The following is a 21,214-nucleotide window of genomic DNA, read 5'->3' as shown; positions in this document are numbered from 1 at the left end:
TAATCCCAGCACTTGGGAAGAGGAGGCAGGTGGATATCTATAAGTTTGAGGATAGCCTGATTCACAGAGCTAGTTCCAGGAGAGCCAAGAAAGGCTACACAGAGAAATCCTTTAAAAAAAAAAAGAAAGAAAGAAAGAAAGAAAGAAAGAAAGAAAGAAAGAAAGAAAGAAAGAAAGAAAGAAGAAAAGAAAAGAAAAGAAAAGAAAGAAAAAATGGCTGAAGCTACAGGAACTTACATTTGTGTCTTTGATTTCTTCTACTGTTTACCTGTCTTTTTGTTGGGCCAGGTCCATATTATTGTTATTATTATGGCTCTGTAATATATACTGAGATCTGGAATGGTAACCTTTCCAGCACTGCTGTTGTTTTTATGGGTTATCATGGTTGGTTGCATTCTGTTTTATTTGTCTGTCTGTCTGCTTGTTTGTTTTGCTCAGAATTGTTTTGGCTATCCAGGGTTTTTTATGTTTCCATATGAATTTTAGATTTTTTTTCTATTTCTGTGGTAAAATAGTCCTTTTCATAATGTTAACTTTACCAACCCATGAGCAAGGGATTCTTTCCATCTTCTGTCTTTTTCTATCTTCAGAGGTCTGAAGTCTTCACAGTAGGGATACTTCATTCCCTTGGTCATGTTTATTCTTAGATATTTTATTTTCTTTGAGACTATTGTGACTGGAGGTGTGTCTACGATCTTTTTCTCTGTGTTTGTTGTTGTTATAAAGGAAAGCTATTGATTTGTACAAGTTGATTCTGTATGCTGCCACACTGCTGAAATTATCATTGATAGATCAAATTTATTAATATTTTCCCTTGGTGCATATGATTTGGTTTAAAATGTTTGAAAGCTATCTAACAATTTGTAAGTGGTATATCACTTTAGCTCCTTTGATTCATTTTTAGCTCATCTTGGGTGATTCTGTAAGGGGATAGAACTCTACATGTGGGTCTTTGGAGTATGCAGCAAGCAACCCTTGCTGTTCTACATGGTCTTGGCACAGCTGATGTGTATGAATGACCCATAAAGATAAGAGCTTATTTCTGAACTCACAGTGATGCTTCAGTGACCCAAGTGTAGCACCGTGTAGTGCTAAGCTAAGCTAAGCAACTTCTGAAGAGAGAACTTCTGAGAGAAAAATGTATCTTTAAATTATTTTAAAACTATGATTTAACTGTTCTTCTGGTGCTTGAAACAAAGAATGGCTTTAACATAAATATGAGTGTGAGCAAAACATAACTTTAGACTTAGCTCTATCTAACATGAAACTTGGAAACTAAAAAGCAAGCAGCAGGAAAATTAAAGTTAGAATGTAGCCACCATGACAAAAGGATATCAAATAAATGTCAACATAAAATCAGTTCTTGACATTGTATATTAAAACAAAAAAAGGAAAACTATCATAGTTAAAGAGAAAAAGAGAAGATAAATAAAAATAAAGCCAAATTTTACCCTGTTGAAATTTATGAATTCCTACTGATATGTGTCTAGTACATTAACAATTCAAAGCATTACTAATAAAACAAGCTCAAACACCAAAAAAGAATATAAAATATCCTGCAGACTGGAAAAAAAGTTTCATTAGACACTTAAAACACAAAGCTGTCACTTGGTTTCCTAGCACCTGTGAGGGGAGCATCTTCAGGATGCACAAACAAACAGCAGACTGGGAGTCAGGAGGGGCAGCTCCTCGCCAAGTTCTCAGTGTTCCTTCAAGTATGGCTAGTACCAAGAGCACACAAGAGCACTGAATCAGCCAGGGGTTGGAGCTTTGCCTTAAATACAGGCCAAGATGGGACACAGAAATCTCCATTCATGTTGGACATGGTGACACATGACTGGAACACCTGACCTCAGGAGGATTTTATGAGTTCCAGGCCTGGGCTAAGGCATGAGGCATTACTTCAAACAAACACCCAGAATTCTCCCTCCATTCATACAGGAAATGACTAAGCACTACGTTAAAATGAAGTGACACACAAACAGAGTTACCGTATGACATGGTTATACAATTCTTCAGTGGACCCAAAGCACAATAAGTCATCCCACCCCGGGAAATACTTGTTTATTGTTGTATTAATTATAATAGCTAAGAAGTGGAAACTCTTAGACGCCCATCAACAGATAAATGGATAAAGAAACTTTAGTACATACACAATGAAAGTTTATGCAGCTATAAAGAAAATAAAACTGCAACATGTGCAAGAACACAGATGGAACTGAAAGACAATACATTAAGTAAAATAAGCCAGATTCAGAAAGACAAATACCACCAGGCAGTAGTGGCACACACCTTTAATCCCAGCACTCAGGAGGCAGAGACAGATGGATCTGTGAGTTTGAGGTCAGCCTGGTCTACAGAGCAAGTTCTAAGACAGCCAGGGCTACACAAAGAAACTGTCTCGAAAAAACAAAACAAAAAAGAAAGACAAAAACCAAGTTTTCTCTTATATGCAGATCCTAGATTAAAAATTTTATGTTTGTATTTATATACAGATATATATGTGTTTGCATTTAAAATAGATGTGAAAGTCATGAAACTAGAAAGATAATCATGAGAAAGGAAGATAGGATCTTAAGGTCATGGAAGTGGGCAACAGATTATAAACAAGAAAGCAAAAGTGAGGTCTATCTAGGTAAAGGAAAGGAACAACTAGAAGTACACAGGAGTATGTGGGGGCAGTGAGGAGCAGAAATGATTAAAACAAAGTAGAAAATCCCCCCCCCCCTTCTCGGAGACAAGGTTTCTATGTGTAACAGTCCTAGCTGTCCTGGAACTCACATTGTAGACCAGGCTGGCCTCAAACTTGCAGAGATCTGCCTGCCTCTGCCTCCCAAGTGCTGGGATTAAAGCCATACACCACCACTGCTGGCTCCCTATTTTATTTAATGCTAACCTAAAAGTTAACAAACAAAACAGACCTAGCAAGATGGTTCATCAAGTTAAGTGTGCTTACTGCCCACCCTGACAGCCTCAGCTCCTTCCCTAAAAATCATATGATGGGGAGAGATCCTACAGACTGCCCTGCTCTGTGCATGGGTACAATGCTTTGTCCACATAAACACATGAATCATTTTTTTAATTAACAAAATATCATGTACATGGGGGAAAAACACTGCCAAGAAAGTAAAATGTCCAGTCACAGAATGTAAGATAAATAGAACTGCATGCAGTTAAGGAAGCTTCTATCTACAACACAAGAAGATGTCTCCCAAGTCTAACTTCTAAAGACATAGTAGGAATTGACCAGACAGCTTAGCAGTTAAGAAGGCTTAATACTCTTCCAGACAACATGGGTTCAGTTCCCAGCAACTACTAAGGGTGGTTTACAACTGCCAGATCCAAGGGGATCTATAGGAACAAACATAAAATACTCACATAGACACACACAAATAAAAATAATAAATAATTGAAGAAAACAGACAATCCAGATTAACAAATGGACAAGAAACCTGAAAAGAACAATTCTGTAGAGAGTGTATTCCCATGTCGTGGTGGCACATGCCTGCCCCCTAGCACTCAGGAAACTAGGGCGCATATGGAAATATAGATTTATATCATACATGTATGCAAATATATATCATACATATACATAGGTGTGTGTGTGTGTGTGTGTGCGCGCATTCGATTTGGACAAGAGATAACCTCTTAATTAGAAGAGATGATAGTTCATTAAGCACCATGGTCGTTTAATTCAAACTAACCTATAAAACTAACAAATTTTTTTCATCTGACCAGCTATAATTTACCAAAAGAGAATCTCCACAAAATTAGGGTTGGGGAAGGGTTTTGTTTCTGTCTTTCCAGGAGAGTAAAGGCATTGAGCCTTAAGGATTTACTTGAGGAATCTGAAGACTACTGGACAAATGAGACATCTGAAGAAAAAGGACAAATCATCCAGAAAAAATGTCCCCCCAAAAACCACCTGACCTACCCACCCTGCCTCTCCCACCTGCACCAAGAGTCTCGCTCAAAACATAAAAGCCATAATTGCCATACAAAGAGATAGGGAGCATGCGCTAAAGTTTCATTGAACTTCTAAGAGAGTCATTAGTCTGGCAAGGCTTGTGGAGAGAGGCTATTGAAACAGATTTTCTACAGCCAGGGAACAAAAGAGAACGTGAAAATAAGACAGTAACTATAGACCAGAAGGTGAAACGCTGTAGCTTTATGGTCCTCGATGTGTCAACTTCTAACTTTACAGAGCTGTAAAATGTCTGGGCATAATCAATAATAAATAGTGAGTCAAACAAAAAAAAAAAAAGAGTAAATTGGCTTATTGGTGTATCACATTTCGAACAGGATAAAATTTCATAAATCTTTCCAAATGTTTGTTTCTGCAGTTCTCTATAGACATATAATGTATTAAGTCTTGTTGCAGTCCCAGTCTAATAAAAAGTAGTGGGAGTGTGGCTCTCTCCTCTAAACCCAAGAATGCTTATTAAAGTGAAATCCAAAATCTTTGTCTCATGTCAGAAGAGCCACCTGATATGAGACTGAAGAAAAACAAATATTTAAGGACTATTTTATTGCCACCAACCTCATAATCCTTTGGTTTTATATTGATTCTTTAACTGCTTTTCTTAAGGTATAAATTTTATACTATTAATACATACACATATATTTTTTAAGCTTTTGTCATGATTTTAATGGTGATATAGAGTACTAACTAATTTTAGAAAAAACGTTGCATCTACCTTCCTGTACATGATTTGGGTTTGAGTCTCTATCAGTTTTCTGCAGTGAACCATGAACACGCCTAACAGCGATCTTTGAAGTCTCCATAAGGAGGATGGGATCCCACAACAATGATTCCTTCAGGACTACGATAACACCAGTAAGCTGAAGAACAACACCTAAACACTGGCTTTTGGACTACAAACTACTAAGAACTATTTCCAGGTGGCTAGCTGAGATGATCCAGCCTCACAAGACTATTCTAGCCAGGACTTGAGACAAGCCCTATACTTTCCCATTATGCAGAGACTGGACAACAAATGATACAGCTACCTCTCCCACTACTTGACAATTGATCCAAAATTTTGTTTTCAGGATCACCTAAAGATACTGTCACCCCCAGACAGAAGGAAGTAAATTTAAAAGCATGACATCCATATTCCCAAAAGGTGGGGTGGGTGGTTTGTGGTCATTCAATCAGCTATGGATATTTGTCATTGTTTAGGGGGCTGCTTACAAGTTGTTATTGGCTACAGCCAAGAGGAAAGTTAAAGGAAATCAGATACAAGGTTCTTGTTTTGAAAAGAAAAAAGGGGGATATAGACGATAGATTAAAAAGTAGATTACTAAATCTGCTCTGAAAAAAATAAAGGGAGGATAAAGATATGATAAGATTAAAAAGATATATTTTTGGATCTACTTTTAAAAAACAACTACTAGTTTTAAATGTTTTACACAGGATTGGCCTTTTGTATATTGATACAAATTTGAGATTAATTTTGTTAGAACATATTGTACATATATTTCTACTCTTGTTCAAAGTATTGTACCTATACAACTCACTTAACAATATAATGCAAACTTCTAGCCCTTGAAAATTATTATTACCAACCATTTAGGATAATAAAGAAATGCAGGTTAGTAGTTAATCACCTATTATAATCGAACTTGCAGTTATATAAGGTATGTTTTCAAGGTCAAACAAAAATATAGTTTAGATAGACAGGTCATCTTCAAACACTTCAGAGACCTACAAAATATGGCATTAAAGATATTTTAATAATATATGCTCCTTTTTGAGACAATGAGACATGTCTACTCCTGGTAGCACCATTCTACTAGATAGAAGATAATGGGCATTGAAGATGGATGGAGTTTACTTTCTTTGTGACAAAAGTAAGCCACTGGGCAAGAAAATGTCCTTGCCTCAACTGCTGACAGTATGCCGTCCTAATTGGATATGCAGGGCACAAAAGAAAATGACTGTCAAACTTTGTCAAGATAAGGAGAGACAGCCCATCAGAATATCCTTCTTCACAGAAAAGTATGTCGATCATGCTAGGCCTATAGGCCGAAGATGAATGTCCCAATGTTGCACAGGAACTTTGGGTAACTGTCCAGGCAGCCAGCTATTTCTGTTATTTCCCACATTCTTGGAAGTTGCTTGCTCACACTTTTTGCTTACTCAGTTGGTGCGGGAGAATTGTCTATATTCTGTCAATTATGTTTTAAATAAACGCTGATTGGTCAGTAGCCAGGCAGGAAGTATTGGCAGAACAACCAGACAGGAAGTAGAGGCGGGGCAATGAGAATAGGAGTATTCTGGAAAGAAGAAAGCTCTTTCTGCAGTCCTGTCCAGACACCAAAGAAGCAGGATGTGACCTACCCTGCTGAAAAAGGTACTGAGCCATGTGGCTAATATAGATAAAAATAATGGGCTAATATACATTACAAGAGTTAATAAGAAGCCTGAGCTCATGGGCCAATCAGTTTATAACTTATGGAGACCTCTGTGTGATTTTCTTTGGGACTTGTCGGCTGTAGGAACTGGACAGAAGAGAAATCCCCAACAAGCAGGCCCGCATGTTACACTCAGTCAATATTATTTCCTTCTTGGGTCTCTGAGGGAGTTGAAAATTAGTTAAAGTTATGGCTTTCCTTGTTTACCAGATGCAGAAAACAAATTATGTAGAAAGTAAATTAGGTATCAGATTTTTGACTCACCAAAATAGGATAGTTATGGAGGATTTTCTTGGAATTTGTCAAATGGAAATGGATTAGACATTGTTGATGTATTTATTGCCTGAATATATTTTATACATAGTTATTGTACTTACTGTATATTGTTTTTTCTTACATTACTTATAGCCTTCTTTTTCTTTTATTTCAGACAAAATTGAGAAATGTAGTGATATTCATTTGTATTTTAATAAATAAAGCTTGCCTGAAGATCAGAATGCAAAACAGGCACACCGATCAGTTATATAGGCCAGGCAGTGGTGGCACACACCTTTAATCCCAGCAGCCACACTAGTCAACCACAGAGGATGGCTGGTGGTGGTACATGCCTGTAATCCCAGCACTAGGGAAGACTATAAAGCAGGATGAGACAAGAACTTGCCCTCTTTCAGACTGAAGATTTCAGAGAGGTAAAAGCTCCCTGGTGGCTTGGTTGCTTTGCTTTTCTAATCTTCAGGTTGAACTCAATATCTGTCTCTGGGTTTTTATTATTAGTGTTACACATCCACAATGAAGCCTGAAATTTTACCACCAGAAACCGAAAATCAGTAATAAGATCAACAATATAAACTACTGTTAAAAATGCACTGGTGGCGCACACCTTTAATCCCTGCACTTGCGAAGCAGAGGCAGGTGGATCTCTCAGTTTGAGGCCAGCCTGGTCTATAGAGTGTGTACCATAATAGCCAGGGATACACAGAGAAACTCTGCCTCAAACACCACCACCACCCCAAAATAAAGAAGAGGAAAACACAGACAATTGATAGTTATAAACAATACTAGTCAAAAGTAAATGGTTACAACCTGGACTCTAGGGAAAAGATGTTAGGGGTGGCCGTTAAAACAATCTGCAAATTCTCTCTGTAGACCAGGCTGGCCTCAAACTCACAGAGATTCGCCTGGTGGCGCACACCTTTAATCCCAGCACTCAAGAGGCAGAGGCAGGTGGATCTCTATGAGTTCGAGATCAGCCTGGTCTACAGGAATTGAATGCACAGAGATCTGCCTGGTGACAGATAATCCTGTCCTTTAATCCCAGCACTGGGGAGGCAGAAGTAGGTGATCTCTGTGAGTTCAAGGCCAGCTGGTCCACAAGAGCTAATTCAAGGACAGCCAGGGCTGTTACACAGAGAAACCCTGTCTTGAAAAAAAACAAACAAAATCACTTTGCCTAGGCCACCTTTACACTTAAAATGCTTAATTGATTTTTAGTTTTAACTCTACATACCTAAAAAGTTCACTAGAATCAATTTTTAGGAGTAGAAAGATAGCCAATTGGCAAAAAGGTGCTCGTTCCAAAGCCAGCTGACGTGGTGATTCCCCCATGTTGTCCCCGACCTTCACCTATCATGTCACTCACACGCCAAATAAAATATTATTTAAAATAATATTGACTCCTAAAAAAAAAAAAAAAGAACACTTACCAAAAGCCTACAACTTACATCATTTTTTTTTTCTGGAGACAGGATCTCACCAGCCCCAAACTCGCAGAGATCCACCTGCCTCTGTCTTCAAAGTACTGGAATTGAAAGCGTGTACCATCACCCTAGCAACTAACATCAGTCTTAATGCTAAGAAACTAGAAATTTTCGAAGATTAGAACAAGGCAGGAATGCACCCCCATTCTATTCTTTCTTAACAGCACACAGGAAACAACAAAGACAAGAAAGAGAAATGAAAACTATACAGATTGGGAAAGATAAAACTATCTTCGCAGGTGACAGGACTATCTATGGAGAAAATTCTAATTTACACAAACCCTACCCTGGAAATATTAAGTACTTATATAGCTGAGCTGAAGGAAACCTGAAGCTACATGAGTGCCAACTGTCTAGGTATGTAACTTTACTTCTATAAATTGGTTCCAGAAAACTCAGGATACATAGATGCTATGGATCTCTGGCTGGCCCGGATGGAACTCTCTATGCAGGTCTGGTTGGCCTCCAACTCACAGACATTTGCCTACCTCCGCTTCCCAAGTGCTAGGACTAAAGGTGCGTGCCAGCACACTTGATTCTAATATTTTACTTTAATAAGGTGAACAAAATTACAACTATAAAAATCCATAGCAATAGGCCAGGTGTAGTCTTTAATCCCAGCTCTCCAGGAGGCAGAGGCAGGTGGATCTCTCTGTGAGATCGAGGCTAGCCTGGTCTAAAAGAGCGAGTTCCAAAACAGCTGTCTCAAAACCTGTTGGGATGGGGGGAAACTAGAGCAAAATATAAGTTTAGAAAGACTTACCTAGCAGGAGGAATATCTCTCTTACACAGATCAGACCTCAGCTTCTCTCCTACATGTCTATAAATCTCCACTACAGCCGATATTGCAGCATTTCTCACCTGTTAAAGAATTCAAGACATTTAAAAGAAAACTTAGACGTAACACATACTTCCTTTCAAGGTAACAACAAAATAGCAGGCCAATCTAATTAAAAGTTCGTTTTAATGTCTTTTCAGTCCCTGAGATAATTATGACATATTATTAATGAAAACCCAAAACCACAGTTTGTAAAAAAAATAAAAATTAAAAAAATTTTAAAGCCCTACAAAACCCATTTAAAGAGGAGCAAGATCTTAGTGGTGGAGCACTTGCCCAGCATGTGTGAGATCTTTAGGTTCAATCCCTACTACCATCCAAAGAAAAGGATAAGAGAAAAAAAAAAAAGGAAAAAAAGAAAAAAGAAAGGAGGTGGGAGATGGTTAATAGAAATTTGTGAATAAAAGCTAGCAATTGGGATTTCAAAAATTGTAATTTTATTAACCTAAACTACAGTTAATTAATTTCCTGGAACAAAATTATCTTCAAAAATGTGTACTGAACGCGATAAGATATTTTTACATCAGTATTTTTGAAATTATTCAGAATAGTCAAAAGGTAGAAAAAAACAAACAAAACAACTATTCCTATTCATGTATATCTATATACATAAAATGTGATGTCTGTGTTCCTGGATAATAACTCAACCTTAAAGATGAGAGAAATCCTGACACATTTTGTGACATGGATAACTTGTGAACATTATACTAAATGGGATCGATCAAAAAGGACAACTATTTCTGGTTTGCTTCCACTAGGTACCTGGAGTAGTCAAATTATGATGAAGAGTGGTAGTTGCCAGCAGCTGGGGAAGTAATGGGAAGTTGTCTCATGGGTACAGAGTCTTAGTTCTGAGGAGGTAAAAGTTTTACAGGGAGATGGTGATACAGTCACAATACAATGTGAATGTATTTAACACCACCAAGGTGCACACTTAAACATAGCTGCAATGGTAAATGTTACATTCTATATAAGAGGTGAAAAAAGAATGGGGCCTAAGAGAACAATTTGAAAAACAACACTTATTTTTTTTTTGCACAACTCACTATCAAAAAGCAACCAACCAGGTGTGGTGGCACACACCTGTAGTCCCAGCTTCCTGGGAGACTATGGTGGGAAATATCAATTGAGTTCAAGAGCTTGAGACCAGGCTGATCAAGAAAAGGAGAACTTTTGTCTGTAAATAAAACAGCAATAGAAGAGAGTAAAGCTCTATATATCTGTTGAGGGGCAACTACAGTTTGTAAGAAGGGGAAAATCTTACTCCAAATGCCCTAGCTAGCTCATAACGTTACAATATTACAACTGACTTTCAGGTGAAGATGAAACCTTGCCTCCTGACTACAGCAGACAGCTCAGGTCAAGAGATGCAACATGGACACAATGGCCTTCCCTATTAAACAGGGCTATCAACAACCCCAACAGTTCTGGTATAAGCATATTCAAGACTGTAGACAGTTGATACTCTAGCCCCACAGTTAACATTAAGGTGAACTACAGAAGGAAACCCAGGATTTTCTTAACCTGTCAAACTCAAGAATTTAACCATTAAGTACTTTTTACTATCAGTCTAAGAACTGACAAGAAACATGCTTGTTTCAAAATAAATAAGTAAACAAACAAACTCTGGTAGAAGGGGGAAGAAGAGGAAGAAAAAGGGAGAAGACGCCTGTAGTCCTAGCTGCTTAGGAGGGTGGAGCAGGAGGATCACATGAACCCAGTGGATTCTGAGCAACATAGTCAAACCCTCATTTACTTAAAAAAAGGGGGAGGCAATCTTTTAACTATCTACCTTCTGTCTTCACTGTTATGGCTTAAATAAGGCAAGACCACAAGATAGAGCAACTGCCAACCCCTCACACACACATACACACACACACACACAGTCAATACATGAAGGTAAAAAAAATTCTTACCTGACTATTAGAATCTCCAAATAAGATACACAAATGTGGCACCAACTTGCTGATGACCAATGGTTGAGCTCCAAAGCTAAATATAATTTGAGAAAGAAAACACAGACTTTGGTTTCATTTTAAATACTGAAAAAAAATCCTAATACTTTCTTTTTCTTCTTCTTTTGTTTTTGAAGACAGGGTTTCTCTGTGTAGCCCTGGCTGTCCTGAAACTCACTCTGTAGACCAAGAAGGCCTCAAATTCAGAGATTTTCTCCCTGCCTCTGCCTCCCAAGTGGCGGGATTAAAGGTGTTTGCCACCAATGCCATGCCTTTCTTTTTAGCTCTTGACTGACAACTTTGATGAAGAGCATGGATGTCCATCATTAAAGAAAGACAAGTATCAAGCAAAGTGATGCTAACAGTAAAAACTGCCGACCTGGGTAAGTGTGATGAATGCAGTCCTAGTCGGGGCAGCTACTGCTGTGATAAGACAACAGCCAAAAGCAAGGAGGGGAGGAAAGGCATACACATCCATCACCAAAGGAAGTCAGGACAGGACTCAAGCAGAGCAGGAACCTGGAGGCAGAAGCTGATGTGGAAGCCATGGAGGAGTGCTCCTTACTGGCTTACATTCATGGCTTGTTCGGTCTGTTTTCTTGTAGAACCCAGGACCACCAGCCAGAAATGGAACCACTGACAATGCGCTGAGCTTACCTATCAATCACAAGCTAAGAAAATGCCTTACAGCTAGATCTGTGTGTGTTTTACCCTCTGTTAATTTTTTATTGATATTTATTGAGCTCTACATTTATCTCTGCTCCCCTCCCTGCCTCTCCCCTCCTCCCCCCTTGAGCCCTCTCCCAAGGTCCCCATGCTCCCAATTTACTCAGGAGATCTTGTCCTTTTATACTTTCTACTTCCCATGTAGATTAGATCTATGTAAATTAGTGTCCTCATTGTTGTCTAAGTTCTCTGGGATTGTGGTTTGTAGGTTGGCTTTCTTTGCTTTATGTTTAAAAACTGCCTATGAGTGAGTACATGTGATAATTGTCTTTCTGGGTCTGGGTTACCTCACTCAAAATAATGTTTTCTAGCTCCATCCATTTTCCTGCAAAATTCAAGATGTTATTTTTTTTCTGCTGTGTAGTACTCCATTGTGCAAATGTACCACATTTTTCTTATCCGTTCTTTGGTCGAGGGGCATTTAGGTTGTTTCCAGGTTCTGGCTATGGCAAACAAAGCTGCTATGAACACAGTTGAGCACATGTCCTTGTGGCACGATTGAGCATCCTTTGGATATATACCCAAACGTGGTATTACTGGATCTTGAGGAGGGTTGTTTCCTAATTTTCTGAAATAGCCACACTGACATTCAAAGGGGCTGTACCAGTTTACACTCCCACCAGCAATGCAGAAGTGTTCCCTTTTCCCCACAACCTCTCCAGCATAAGTTGTCATCAGTGTTTTTCATCTTGGCCATTCTTTCAGGTGTTAAGATAGACTCTCAGAGTTGTTTTGATTTGCATTTCTCTGATGACTAAGGATATTGAACATTTCCTTAAGTGTCTTTCAGCCATTTTACATTCCTCTGTTGAGAGTTCTCTGTTTAGGTCTTTACTCCATTTTTTTTTTTATTGGATTATGTGATCTTTTGGTGTCCGATGTCGTGAGCTCTTTGTATATTTTGGAGCTCAGATCTCTGTCTGATGTGGGGTTAGTGAAGATATTTCCCCATTCTGTAGGCTGACGTTTTGTCTTGTTGACCACGTCCTTTGCTTTACAGAAGCTTTTCAGTTTCAGGAGGTCTCATTTACTAATTGTTTCTCTCAGTGTCTGTGCTACTGGGGTTATATTTAGGAAGTAGTTCCCTGTGCCAATGTGTTCAAGTGTACTTCTCACTTTCTCTTCTATAAGGTTCAGTGTGGCTGGCTTTATGTTAAGGCCTTTGATCTATTTGGACTTGAGTTTTGTGCATGGTGATAGATATGGGTCTATTTTCATTCTTCTACATGTTGATATCCAGTTATGCCAGCACCACTTGTTAAATATGCTTCTTTTTTCCATATGATACTTTTTTTGCTTCCTTATCAAAAATCAGGTGTTCGAATATGTATAGATTGATATCTGGATCTTGGATTTGGTTCCATTGGTCCTCTTGTCTGTTCTTATGCCAATACCAGGCTGTTTTCAGTACTGTAGCTCTGTAGTAGAGTTTGAAATCAGGGATTGTGATGCCTCCAGAAGTTCTTTTGTTGTACAGAATTGTTTTGGCTATCCTGGGTTTTTTGCTTTTCCATATGAAGTTGAGTACCGTTCTTTCCAGGTCTTTGAAGAATCTTGGGATTTTGATGGGCATTGCGTTGAATCTGTCTCATAGCTGGATCTCATGAAGGCCTTTATCAACCGAGGTTCCCTCCTTTCAGATGACTATAGTTTGTATCAACTTGACACACGATCCAACAGGGCAAAATACTCAACAGCATTTTGACAACTCTGGTAGTCTATCAATTACTTAAGAAAATCTGAGCATGTACTTTTGAAATAGTATTTTTTTTTAAAGACACTGGATCTCAATACATAGAGAAATGAAATAAGTAACTTAAGAGATCTTTACATTTACTAACATTCTGAAGTCTGGGCTGAATGCAAATGACAGGAGAACTAAAATTCAGAAAGCACAGTGACGAGAGTCCACAATCTGCACCTGCTAGAAGGAAGGACCCAGAACAGTGAAAGAAGACGAAGTCACACCACACAGAAGAGTTGAAAGAGACTGCATATTACCTATCACCCCGCACAGAGTCTGGAAAGTTATTCTAGAATAAGAATAAAAGCCTTCAAACACATTTCTTCTGCCTATATCATAGCCCTGTGAAGCCTAAGCTATCAGAACTCTGCTGCCGCCACTAGAACACTGTACACCTTTCTGACAGAGTCCCAGCAGGTGTATCACTGTAGCCGTCACCCATAGTGCCTTAGCCTAGAGCTTACTGGTAAAAGCTATGGTAAAATGGCTTCAACATGTGACACACCATTGAGTTCAGAACTTCTGAAGCAGAGCCTAACAGAGAAAAGATCCAAACTTATTAGCATTATCAATTCTATAACCACCAATTCTGCATGGTTAAAGAAAAAAAGAGACAAATTTAAAAATAAATACAATAGATATATATCCAAAAGTTGCATTAAATATTATATTTTTGTTTGGGAGATCAATTGAGCTTAAATTTATTTCCAGTCTTTCTTCACATTGTGGAAAAAAAAGAAAACCTTGAGAAATGACTAAAAGAGAGCAAGTTGTTTCAGTAACCACAGAACTTACATGTTCAAGGTCTCAATAAGACACAGACACACGCCCTCTCGAGATCGGAAGTTCTTGTGCTTGAAACCAGAGGCCAGCTGCTCCCAGATGTACTATGGGGAAAACAAGTAGATACACGCAATAAAGTCAGAGACTGCTTTGACAAATGTAACTCTTCTAATCTTACAAGCAAATCATCAGGGATCAGAAGTGTTCCATATTTGGGGCATTTTCAAATTTTAGCATTATTTACATGGTAACAGAAATCTTGTTGCTAGGACACAAACCTAGACTTGAGACTCATCTCTGTTTCATACTCACTTTAGCACATAACCTGAGCATTTCTATATAATATTTTTAGTGCAGCTAAATTTTGCCTGTAGCCTGTCACATGGATCAGGTGTGGAATTTTCCACTCATAGTCTTAATGTTATGTCAATGAACAAAAAAGTTTTGAGTGTTCAGATAACAGAAGTTCAACTCATATTTACAAGGTTTCTCTTTTTGTTTTTGTGGGCTTCTACCCATTTAATATCTGAGCCACAATTCTGGTTTTTATTTACATAGTTTTACTTTAAATTTTAGTAACTGTAAGGAAAATCATGCTCCATACATAAGCATCTAAGCATTTCCATGAACACGGGTTTCTTCTATACTAACAGCTCTGAAATTGGTGCGGAGAATTGTCTGTATTCTGTCAATTATGTTTTAAATAAATACTGATTTGGGCTGGAGATATGGCTCAGAGGTTAAGAGCACTGGCTGTTCTTCCAAAGGTCCTGAGTTCAATTCCCAGCAACCACATGGTGGCTTACAACTATCCAAAATGAGATCTGGTGCCCTCTTCCAGCCTGTAGGCACACAGAATACTGTATACATAATAAATAAAATCTAAAAATAAATAAATAAATACATACATACATACATACATACATACATACTGATTTGCCAGGCAGGAAGCATAGGCAGGTCAACTAGACAGGAAGTAGAGGTGGGGCAATGAGAACAGGAGAATTCTAGGAAGGAAGAAGCCCATCCCTCCCAGTCCTCCCCAGACCACCGAAGAAGCAGGATGTGACCTGCGTTGCTGAAAAAGGTACTGAGCCATGTGACTAACATAGATAAGAATAATAGGTTAATATAAGCTACAAGAGCTAATAAGAGGCCTGAGCTAATGGGCCAATCAGTTTATAACTTATGGAGATCTCTGTGTGATTTTCTTTGGGATTTACCGGCTGTGGGAACTGGGCAGGAGAGAAACCCCAACAAGCAGCAGGCCCTCATGTTACATGAAATTATAAGCACAGTGGTCTGAAAAGCACTCCTAGATGCAAAACTCCTTAGCAACTACTACAGACTGTCACATGGAATGACCGCAAACATCTTATAATGAGGACAGGACATTTTATGACTACCTAGTCTGAGGGGAGAAAGGAAAAAGAAGCTTATACCAATAATGCAAGACAACTGTTTAGGTACAGTGTAGCAAGGATTCTACTGTATCTTTCAAAACACACAGTAAGTTTCCTCCACCCCCACTGTGTGTGTGTGTGTGTGTGTGTGTGTGTGAGAGAGAGAGAGAGAGAGGGAGAGAGAGAGAGAGAGAGAGAGAGAGAGAGATGAGTGATTTGTGTGCGTGTGACTGAAGATGTGGGGACAGAGGACCACTTGCAAGAGTCAGCCCTCTAGATCCCAGTGATCAAACTCTGAACTCAGGTTATCAGGATTGTCAATTTTAAAAATCTTAACTAAGGCTGGATATATAGTCCAGTGACAGAACATTTGCCACTGAGATCTACAAGGCTCTGGGCTCTGTTGTTACAACCACCAAAGGGGGGAATCTTATTTTGATTAACCTGTCTCAGAAATCCATCTCTGGAACTCTAAATCTTTTTACATCTATAGTACTTTTCATAGTAAGAAAACCAAAAAAAAAAAAAACAAAAGTAAATGTAAATTAATAAAGACTATCCACAAAACTCGTTTTGAAAAGTTTTGTTATGAAGCATAAAATCCCTTCTACTCAGTTCCCCTTTATAACTCAGTACTCTTGCCTTACTAAACATGTGCAACATAACCATCTAGCATCACCTGACACCACTGAGACTATTACGTGAACCTTAAGCTAGCCTCCCAACCATGTTGTACAGGTCAGCTTATTTTTAGTCTCCGTAAAGGATTTCCACACCAGGGTGTGGATGTCGTTCTCCCAAGGGTTTATGTGTCAGAAGCTTGGTCCTCGGTATAACAGTGTTGAGATGGAAAGACCCGGGGCTGGAGGGATGGTTCAGTGGTTAAGAGCAATTGCTGTTCTTGCAGAGAAATTAGTTCAGTTCCCAGTACCCAAACAATGGCTTGTAACTGCCTCTGTAACTCCAATTCTGATTTTTTGCAGGTACCTGTATATATGTGATATACATACATGCATACATATATATACATAAAATAATTTTTAATGGAAGGACCTTTAAAAAACATACTGAGCAAAAAAAAAAATATTGGCTCTTCTTATAAGCATGTAAACATTTATGCCATCACGCAGCCACCTCCCATGTGGTGATGCACCTAGGTGGACCCCATATCACATAGCAAGAGTTGTGTCCATAAAACTATGACTCCCAAAGTTATGAGCTAAATACATCCTTTTGTTGTTGTTACAAGTATCTAACCTCAGACATTTTGTTGTGTAACAACATAAAACAGACCAATACACTATTGGTGTAAGAGCCCATAAACATGTGCAAGTGTGTCCATGCGTGTGGGTGAATGTGAATACAGGTAAATATGCGTACATGTGGAAGACAAAGGGCAATCTTGTGTGTTGTTCCTCAGGTGCTAGCTACCCCCCCCCCTTTTTTGGTCACAAGTCTCTCACTAGCCTAAAACATGCCTGCCTGTCTCTGTCTCCCCATTACTAGGATTACAAATATAGGCCACACGTCCAACTGGAAAAAAAAAAGGTTTCTTTTTCAATATCTTGTAATTTGCAGGTAAGAAAAATCAGAAAATGGTGAGGCATAACTACAACCAGCATACTGTCAAATCACTTAATTCTGTATTTTTTTTAAAAAAAAATGTAAGTAACTGAAAAACAGAAAGGTTAAATGAAAATAAAAAAGACGTGTTGACACTGCACCTTAAATTCGAACTTCCATAAAACATCAGCAATAATCCACCATTTAAAATTCTACCATTCATGTTTTCAAGGTTTATTACTTTGCTATACTTACCATTCAACTAATGAGAAAATTTCAAGCTAGGTAGTAATGGTGCACACTTTTAATCCCAGCCCTCAGGAGGCAGATGCAGGTGGATCTCTGTGAGTTCAAGGCAAGATTAGCCTACAGAGTGAATTCCAGGGCAGCCAGAGCTGTTACACAGAGAAACTCTGTCTTAAAAAAACAAATCAAAACAAAGAAAACTTTTAATCAACGCAAGCCTACCATAGGCGGTGCCACCTCATCCATCAGCTTCAGTGTCAGGTTCTGAGCTTCGTCTCGAACTCTGTCTTTGGTGTCTCCCATTCTGTCTACTAAAGCTGTGGTAACTGATGCGGGAAGAACAAGCATTACAATCCATCACAAACCATATTTTACAGAACTACAAAGAACAACTATTGCCATAATCAGTTATGAAAATAAATTATTTTAAGTTCTTAGTCATGAGTTCAAATGAAAACAACGAACAAATTTCAATGTAGTTAGTATGTACAATGATATCCAATTGGGACAGTGTTCAAAACCAGACAAACAGTGTTATTCCATTTGGAGGTAGGTATGTGGTCAAGATCCATAGACAAACAAGTAAATACTTTTCTAGAGGTTATGATAGGGAAGACACCTGGTGAACTGAAAAGGTATCATCAGGAACTGTAGGCAGGGGTAGTTCAAGGACCTGGGAAATTTGAGTTTCTGGACCCAGACACAGTCAAGGTTGGTTTTTACAATTATTCTCTAAATTGCATGTTACGCATTCTTCTTGTTGAACATATTTCATAACTGACAAACAGAAACAAAAACATAGGCCTAAATCCAGGTTTAAATGGGCAAGTAGAAGAAATGAAATGCAAACAACAACAAAAAGGGATACACTTATCTAGTTTACTTACAGAAGGTGTAATGGGGGGGGGGGTGCTCGAGCAGGGAAGCACATGCTTTAATCCCAGAAATGGGGAGAGAGGCTCTCAGACAGAGGAGTCAGAGTTCTAGGCCAGCCTGGACTATACAGAAAGAACATGTCCCACTGAAACAAAAACATCCCTCATAACTGAAGTTATGAGAGAGACGGCTCACTGGTTGAGAGCACAGGCTGCTCTTCAGAGGACCTGGGTGGGACACCAGCACTCACAGGGCAGCTCACAACTATTCAGAACTGCAGCTCCAGAGATCAAAAGCCCTCTTCTGGCCTCCGGGGTATCATGCTTGCACAGACATTAATGCAGGCAAAAGATCCATACATAAAATAAAATAGTAATAAAAATAAATTTATTCAATCGTAAACCAATATAAGTACTGTTCATGACTAGAAATACGGCTCAGTAGTTTGCCAGACAGTGCAAGACCACGGCACCACTTAAACAAAATAAGCACTGCCAAGTATGAATCAGAGGGTACAATGAAAATCTTTCCTCATGTTTGTTTATATGTAGTATTAACAGGAATTATTCAATATCTGTAAGACTGGCTATTACGGGAATCTCTGTTACTTCTAAATCACAGAACATAATAGAAAAAATAAATTACCTTCTTTAATCCTTACAACAATATTATTACACTACAATATTATTAGGTAGTAAAATCAGTGTTTACTTATAATTTAGATAGTTGGGACTGTGTGTGTGCATGTGTGTGCGTGTGTGTATGTGTGTTGGCATCCATGTACCAGTAACAGGAAAAAAGATACTCTGTTTCTGAGAGGCAGAATTAAATTACAACAGAGAATTCAAATGTTCAGCCAAATACAGGCTAATACTAAGAAGTATTTTAGACAGCATGTAAAATTTGGTGGCATATACTATAATCTCAGAACTAGGGATTGGGGAAGTAGAGGCAAGAAGATTCCAAGTTCAAGGCAGCCCAGGCTACTTACTATAGTGACTTCAAGACAAGGCTGGGATCTATATAATAAGACTCTGTCTCAAAATTAACATAAAATTTTAGAGCCAGTTGTGGTGGCTTATGCCTATGACCCTACACTCAGAAGGCTGAGACACAAAGACAGTCATAAGAGTGCAGGCCCGCCAGGGCAACACAGGAAGTTCTAGGCTACAGAGCAAAATGTCTAAAAACAAAAGTAATTTTATAGAATATAAACATTTTAAAACCTTTAATAACTGGAATACAGTGTGAGTTTGAGGCCGGCCTGGTCTACAGAGCTAGTTCCAAGACAGGCTCCAAAGCTACAGAGAAACCCTGCCTTGAAAAAACAAACAACAATTCTGAAGATACCATAGAGAAAATAAACACGCTGATCAAAGAAAACAGCAAGGCCAACAAACTCTCATCACAAAACATTCAGGAAATATGGGACACAATAAAAAGACCAAACCTAAGAATAATAGGAGTAGAAGAAGGGGAAGAAGCGCAGCTCAACGGTCCAGAAAATATACTTAATAAAATTATAGAAGAAAACTTTCCCAACCTAAAGAAAGATATACCTACGAAGGTTCAAGAAGCATACAGAACACCGAATAGGCTGGATCAAAAAAAAACATCCCCTCGCCATATAATAATCAAAACACAAAGCATACAGAACAAAGAAAGAATATTAAGAGCTGCAAAGGAAAAAGGCCAAGTTACTTATAAAGGTAAACCTATCAGAATTACACCTGACTTCTCTATGGAAACCATGAAAGCCAGAAGGTCCTGGATAGATGTACTGCAGAAACTGAGAGACTGTGGATGCAAGCCCAGACTACTATACCCAGCCAAACTTTCGTTCACTATAAATGGAGAAAACAAAATTTTCCAGGATAAAAACAAATTTAAACTATACGTTGCCACAAATCCAGCCTTACAGAAAGTAATAGAAGGAAAATCACTAACCAAGGAGTCCAACAATGACCACAATATCTCAGACAACTAGAGACCCTTCACCAGCACAACTCGAAGAAGGGAAACACAAAATTTACTACTAAAAAAATGACCGGAGTTAACAACCACTGGTCATTAATATCACTTAATGTCAATGGACTCAACTCACCTATAAAAAGGCACAGACTAAGAGATTGGATACGAAAACAGGATCCAACATTTTGCTGTTTACAGGAAACACACCTCAACCACAAAGACAGGCACCTACTCAGAGTAAAGGGTTAGGATACGGCTTATCAAGTAAATGGACCTAAGAAACAAGCAGGTGTGGCCATACTAATTTCTAAGAAAGTTGACTTCAAACTTAAATCAATCAGAAGAGATGGAGAGGGACATTTTCTACTCATAACAGGAACAATTCATCAGGATGAAGTCTCAATCCTGAATATCTATGCCCCTAATATAAAAGCACCCACGTACGTAAAGAAACATTGCTAAAACTCAAGGCAGCAATCAAACCGCACACATTAATAGTAGGAGACTTTAACACTCCTCTCTCACCAATGGACAGGTCAATTAGACAGAAACCTAACAGAGAAATAAGAGAATTAATGGAGGTAATGAATCAAATGGACTTAACAGACATCTATAGAATATTCCACCCAAATAGGAAAAACTATACCTTCTTCTCTGCAGCGCATGGAACCTTCTCGAAAATTGACCGCATACTCGGTAACAAAGCAAACATCCAGAGTTACAAAAAAATATCTGTAACCACCTGTATCTTATCAGATCACCATGGATTACAGCTAGAATTCAACAACAATGCTACTCCCAGAAAGCCTACAAACTCAGGGAAACTGAACAGTCAACTACTGAACCATACCTGGATTAAGGAAGAAATAAAGAAAGAAATTAAAGTCTTCCTTGAATTCAATGAAAATAAAGAAACAACATACTCAAACCTATGG

General features: G+C 38.5%; 1 protein-coding gene across 15 annotated transcripts in view; it reads right to left on the bottom strand.

Annotated features, from left to right (window-relative positions):
• Nucleotides 1–21,214, bottom strand: part of Clasp2 (cytoplasmic linker associated protein 2) — a 212,216-nt gene that overhangs the window by 167,522 nt on the left and 23,480 nt on the right. For all 15 annotated transcript variants that reach the window (XM_057766225.1, XM_057766227.1, XM_057766233.1 and 12 more), the window contains exons 3-6: nucleotides 17,655–17,758; nucleotides 14,233–14,324; nucleotides 10,929–11,004; nucleotides 8,938–9,035 (exon numbers count right to left, since the gene is read on the bottom strand). In XM_057766225.1, the coding sequence (XP_057622208.1) occupies nucleotides 8,938–9,035; nucleotides 10,929–11,004; nucleotides 14,233–14,324; nucleotides 17,655–17,758 (370 nt within the window). The remainder of the gene's footprint in view (nucleotides 1–8,937; nucleotides 9,036–10,928; nucleotides 11,005–14,232; nucleotides 14,325–17,654; nucleotides 17,759–21,214) is intronic.

Source organism: Chionomys nivalis, chromosome 4 (genome assembly GCF_950005125.1).
Source record: "Chionomys nivalis chromosome 4, mChiNiv1.1, whole genome shotgun sequence".
In the NCBI taxonomy this organism is placed as follows: Eukaryota; Metazoa; Chordata; class Mammalia; order Rodentia; family Cricetidae; genus Chionomys; species Chionomys nivalis.
The sequence above is the reverse complement of the archived record's forward strand: the minus strand, read 5'-3'. Positions and strand labels throughout refer to the sequence as shown.